The sequence below is a fragment of the Haplochromis burtoni genome, unplaced genomic scaffold (assembly GCF_018398535.1).
Source record: "Haplochromis burtoni strain Fernald_Lab_line unplaced genomic scaffold, NCSU_Asbu1 Contig_12, whole genome shotgun sequence".
NCBI lineage: Eukaryota > Metazoa > Chordata > Actinopteri > Cichliformes > Cichlidae > Haplochromis > Haplochromis burtoni.
In genome coordinates this window covers 619,174-625,229 of record NW_024582373.1, presented here as the reverse complement: position 1 = coordinate 625,229, position 6,056 = coordinate 619,174, and the positions used below count along the sequence as shown (strand labels likewise).

Sequence of the window (6,056 nt, the reverse complement as noted above, 5' to 3'; positions counted from 1 at the left end):
CGTGTCTTGTTTTTATTTGTCAGTGCTTTTACCAATAATTCTGCTAAACCAACGGCTTGTGAACAAGCGTGCAACCTAATCGAATGAATGACAGAAAGAGCGCGTCTGCGAGCAGAGCGTTCTCATACATCGGCTCTCCCGTTAGTGGAAAAGTGCGGTGGCTGTGGTGAGTGAGTTTCCAACCGCTCTTGTTTCTTATTTTGTTTCTGAGAGATAACTTCTGCTGTCACAGACGAGGTGGTCTATATTTAGCACATGTTACAAAAACAATGATCAGCTGCTCTGTAAATAAGATGATGATTTCTGAAAACAAAGCAGAATGGGAAAATAGTGTTAATATGCTAATCAGAACACACACTGAGGACCTGCTTACTGTAATGATTGTGGGAGCTCTGTTGCTAATTATTAATTGCCCTTACTTGATGGAGCTTTCCAAGCATTTTTGCATAGAATATAATGTGATGACATGCATAAACCCCATTATGACGAATGCCCTGTTTTTGTTGACATCTGTGGTGCATTTACTGAGGTTGTACTCGGAGAAGCTGAGTCGGGCTGATCATTGCATAATTTTTTTTACACGAGTTGACTAAAACACAGGAAATATGCACTATTTAGTGACCCTTTTTCAGTTTCTATTTGAGAAAGATGTACATCAGTGGTTTGGAATGAGTTAATCTCAGATTTTTTTTTTTTAAAAGAGCACAAAGTTCTTTCCATCTGTGCTAACAAGCTGTTCTGGTGATTCAGCACCAATCTGATCTGTTCTTGCTGTATTGTTTCCGTGCAGGGTACACTTGCTCATTTGCGTCTGAAGCAGCTCAGAGTACATCTGATTAAGACACAGAACAAGGAGATATGACAGTTTTATCTTGGTTTTATTAATATTTCCAAGAACGACTGGTTTGGTGTGTGTTTTTTCAACAGAGACATGTTTTTCTTTCCTACCCTCTCATGGTTTCATAAGCAGTAGAGCTACACAGTTACAGAATTCGTGACAATTTAAAAAAAATAATAATCTGGATTGCCTTTCACCTTTTCACACTTACATGTATAAAAGAGCAGGACCCCACTGGTGGGCTGTTTCTGCATTGTCACTGTGGTGGATGGATGAGAAATCATGGCACGTGTGGGTTGGCAGTGGAACCGCCTGATTCTGCAGAAGTTTGTCTTTTATCTCACAGCAACAACTGGAATCTTAACATGATGGATAATAATGTAAAGAGCGAAAACATCTCCACGGTTTTCCCTTTTCCGCACATTTCAAAATACAGAAATTCAGATAGTTTGTCCAGTATAAGCTTATTTTACATTAACTGTCACTGTAAACTGATGACACCTCTTCAACCCACAATGCGCCGCAGGGTTCATGTACATGGGGATGACAAATTTCACTGACGTACACATTCATTCCATAAACAAGCGCACAATTGGTGCCTCTTCAAAACAGCCTGCATCAGAGAAATCAACTTGAGGTAGTTTATGTCACTGTTGAGCGTCACAGGAAGTTGCAGTTAAGCCGCATGTATAAAAGCCAGGCAGGAAGCTTCCTCTCTTCAGTGAGCCCACGCGATAAACAGCTGCGCAAACACAGCAGTCTTCGTGGTAACTGATCAGAGCAAGGAACACACTGAATGAGCAGCGTGCCTGAGTAGGAACTTGAGCTTATACATGTACTACACGTTACCCAAGCAACATTGGATGTGCTGAAGGCAGAAGAGCATTTTTCACTGGGAAGACTTGGATTTGATTTGTTATCGTGAAAGGAGTCTAACTAATTGAGCGGAATATATTTTCTGGAGGGACATTTTTCATCCAAGAATTGAAAAAGGTGAGAATATGCTTTTCTTTCTTACCATTTCCCCCCTTTTGTTCCAGGACTTCACTTTCACAACGAGGAAATTATGCTTAAATTTCCTTTGAATTTTTGTCACTGAGTGATGATCATGCACTGCAAAGAAATGGAGTGGTTAGTTACGGTGTTTTAGTTTGAGATATGTTCCTGCCTTGCTGCTACCGCAGAAGTAAAATCTCATCTCACTTTGCATTTGAGAAACTGACCATAGTTCTCAAATAAGTATTGCATTGGAAATTTAACACAGGATATCATACCTCTTGTTGTGGTTAGGCGCCTTCCTGTATTCTGGTTTTGTTGCCCGGATTCAGGTGTCCTAAAAAAAAAATCCTGCACCTCTAAGTAGCTTTACAGATACCACAATGCCAATGCATGAACTACATTTGCAGTTCAATTATGAATTTGTGCTACTAAAGGCGATTTCATAATAACGCTATATTTTTTTCCCCCTAGCAGCAGTAGACATTTCAAATTAGCAAGAAAACCACAGACAATGGGGACCTGCCTCACCAGATGCCAATCCAACCTGACAGTCTTTGAAAACCCAGATGAGTCAATGGGTAGGTTTAATCCCAGGACAGAAATATGTGTGTGTATGTATGTGTGTATATATATATATATATGTATGTATGTATGTATAATTAGCCAAAGGCAAGATTAAAATCAAATATCTCTTCCTTTCCATCTGTGCAGAGAGCCCAGAAACCGTGATTGTGTCTCTTGTTGATTACCCATCATTTGGAGAAACACAACTGACCATGTGCATTGGGGAAAGACTGACCATGACATCAGAGTATGTATTACTGCTCTTAATGTTTCAGTTTTAAAGTTCAGCTACAATTAGTGATGAGTGTCATTTATTTATTTCTGTATTTATTTTAACTCACAGTGACGGGGACTTCATAATGGTGAGATCCACAACGACAGGCCGGGAGAGCTACGTCCCTATCGAGTACACGGCCAGAGTTACTGACAGGTACAGACACAAGGACCGCGTTAGCAGATTTGTCACATTTTTCTGTGCGTGACAAAAGTCGGAGGAGTTGAAATGAAAGGGGAGGCGGGGAGTTCCCTGAGAGGTGGGAGGGGTCCCTGTGTAGGTGAACTTTTACCTCAGTGGAGACAAATGTTTGGAACAGAGCTTTTCTTTTTCGGTAACATGATCAGCTCCTCCCTCCTGCAGTTTCAGTCCTCCTCCAGTGGTGAATGTGCTCTGATGTTGTTCCACTGGATTTTTCCTAACAGTAAAATATGACATTGTCCTCTCATCTTACTGTTCTGAATGTGCATTTTTTAAATTATTATTATGCAGGTGGCTGTTCAAAGGCATCAGCAGGTACAAAGCAGTGGAGCTGCTCATGCGTCCTAATAACCAGAATGGAGCCTTCTTGATTCGAGAGTCAGAGACAAGCAGAGGTTAGAGGTTTTTATTGTTTTTTATTCCCCCTTTGTTAATTGTTAGATTTATCATTACCATTCAGTCCGAAGCCAACATCATGCTAGGAACCCTGAAATTTCTTCATTTGAAGCTGCATTTCCCCTTAGCCTAGCTTTGCTGGGGAGGAGTATTTCCTACCCAGTTATTTTCATTTTCATTTCTTCTGTACTTCTAAAAGTGGTGATGGCTTGTTACACTTATTAAGTATGTATAAAGGATTGTTATTGTTCATGTATATGAATTTATTTATTTATGGAGTATTCATCATCAGACATTGAATCCAGTATAATAATTTCCTTAAGCAAAATCGCCCTTAAACTGCTATTTCTATTTCTAATGAAGGCACAGCTATTTACAGACTATACTGTAAAGCTCAGTAGAAATATTTAGTTTGCTTCAGAAACAACTGGAACTATGGTTAACAACTAAGACTGGCATATTTTATTAATTCCTGCATCTGTGTGTTATTTCTTTCTTTAGATTCCTACTCGCTATCTATCCTGAGGAGAACCAGCTCTTCGCACCAGGACTGTGTGAAGCACTACCGCATTTCTACCCTCCCGAATGGATGGGTCTACATATCTCCAAGCCTGACTTTCTCCACCCTGCATTGCATGGTGGAACACTATTCAGGTTCGTATTAATGTTGAGGCTATTTTTGCTTTAACACTAAAGCCCTTGAAAAGATCGATGCTAAAATGTTGCCTTCTTTTGCAGAGACCGCAGATGGATTGTGCTGTCGGCTGGCAATGCCTTGCTTCATCCAGGGTTTAGACAATGCTGAAGAGGCCCGGCCTATTCCAATAACGACCAGGAGGCCCACCATCAAATGGAAGGAAATCAGCAGGTGTGGCTCGCTCTAGATTTACTTGTACTGATGTCTTCCATAAGATGTCACTCTGTGACTCATTTTTCAGCGCTGTCTTTCCTAGATTAGCATCAAGATCGGCCTTTTCCGTTTATGTTGACAGTCTGTTAGAAAGATAATGATTCAGCACTGCAGTAATGTACTGAATAAACTGGTGTGAAGAGTGTGTAAACAACACCGGCAGACATGCCAACAGATAGGCCTGTGGTTACAGTGGGTACGTGCCAGTTGTGAATGTGTGGAACCTGCAAATGTAGAGCAGGATGTGCAGGTTGAAACGGCAGTCTCCAACGGATTCATTTACCACATCACTTTCCTCACTGAAGTCTCAAATTCTTCTTTGTCCCCTCCAGATCGGTGATCTTAAAGAGGAAGAGGACAGTGTCAGACCACTCTCTGGTGAGCGAGGGGCTCAGGGAGGCTATTTACTCCTACCTCCAAATGACCGAGGCCGGCGAAAACAGCTGCTGGGACACTTGAGGAAAGACTGCAGAGTGAGACTCTGTAATTCATCGGCTGCGGCTTGGGGATCCCACTGGAAGAGGCCGTCTACACGCCCAAGTGCAGTCTTTAGAGACTGCCCTGGAATAGCGAGAGGGCTGAGACACTACGCTGTGTGGAGATATGCAGTACTGCAAACTATATGAGCTGGAGGACTGCTTTTGTGGATGTGTGTCCAAAGAGGCATACAGAGGAGCTTTGAGAAATGTGTTCTCATTTGGCTCCGAAACATTGAATGTATCTTTTAATTTATAAACTAATGTGTACTTGCAGGTTGAATGTCATATTATGTGTTAATATTATTGGAATATGATTGTTATCATGGTTGTGTCATTGTAATCCAATAAAAATATATAATTTATGTAACACATGTGGAGATTCTGTGAAATAACCAAACAACTTCGAGGGGAACATGCTAAAGTCCATTTGCTATGCTATTCCATAAAAAAATGAAAAACATGCTCTTGTACTGACACATGCATAGCCACACACGTATAGTACACTCATAGAGACATGTAGCCACAGCTTTAAAAGTGCAAAGACATCCGTGTTAGACTGCAGAGGCAAAGCAAGAGAAACACTTTCTCTGGGTGCCAAAGTGGATCACTGAATTCACGATACACTTGCTATCAGTACACAATATCCTCAACACCCTCAACAGGGTGGCTGTAGCTCAGGTGGCAGAGCAGGTCAGCCACTAATCAGAAGGTCGGTGGTTCGATCCCTGGCTGCATGCCAAATATCCTTGGGCAAGATACTAACCCCGTGTTTGCCTACTGGTGGTGGTCAGAGGGCCCGGTGGCGCCTGTGTCCGGCAGCCTCGCCTCTGTCAGTGCGCCCCAGGGCAGCTGGGGCTACAATGTAGCTTGCTATCGCCAGTGTGTGAATGGGTGGATGACTGAATGTAGTGTAAAGCGCTTTGGGGTCCTATGGACTAGAAAAGCGCTATACAAATGCAGGCCATTTACCAACACTTTTCCATTCGTTTTGCAGTTTTCGAGTTTTGAAAACAAGCTGCACAAACCGATGAATGACTTATGTTTTTTTAGTCGTGCTGGTTACCATTGCCGCAAAAACACGAAACTACTGTGAAACGAATACTTGTACCGAGCTTGCACTGCAACAACTCATCTTTTAAGTACGTACGTTTAAGATTAATTAACGTAAGTTCAAGTAGTTCAAGTGTCCGTAGAATTCAGCCGCCGCCAATAACGCCTACGCTTGTGTGCAATATATAAAAAAATTTAAGAACGCAAAAATAATTATGGCAGGCCTGAATTTTTTTTTTATTATTTTTTTTACTTTGTTTATATATCGCGGTATATATGTATAAGAACGTAATTACCAAACGCACAAGCTCGTAGAGTCTGCTTCTCTGCCAGCAGATGCCGCTT

At 41.6% G+C, this 6,056-nt stretch overlaps 1 protein-coding gene across 3 annotated transcripts; it reads left to right on the top strand.

The window, feature by feature from the left end:
- The first annotated feature begins 1,262 nt into the window (after positions 1-1,262).
- On the top strand, positions 1,263-5,405 carry sla2a (Src like adaptor 2a). 3 transcript variants are annotated; one of them, XM_005915305.3, is made up of 8 exons: positions 1,265-1,831; positions 2,309-2,415; positions 2,549-2,648; positions 2,745-2,831; positions 3,168-3,271; positions 3,774-3,926; positions 4,011-4,140; positions 4,515-5,405. In XM_005915305.3, the coding sequence occupies exons 2-8, from the start codon at positions 2,349-2,351 to the stop codon at positions 4,639-4,641; spliced, it is 768 nt and encodes a 255-aa protein (XP_005915367.1). In that variant the 5' UTR covers positions 1,265-1,831; positions 2,309-2,348; the 3' UTR covers positions 4,642-5,405. The 3 variants fall into 3 exon arrangements, with proteins under 3 accessions (XP_042070651.1, XP_005915367.1, XP_005915366.1); XM_005915304.3 differs by having other exon boundaries at positions 1,271-1,831; positions 2,312-2,415; XM_042214717.1 differs by having other exon boundaries at positions 1,263-2,415.
- The last annotated feature ends 651 nt before the right edge of the window (positions 5,406-6,056 follow it).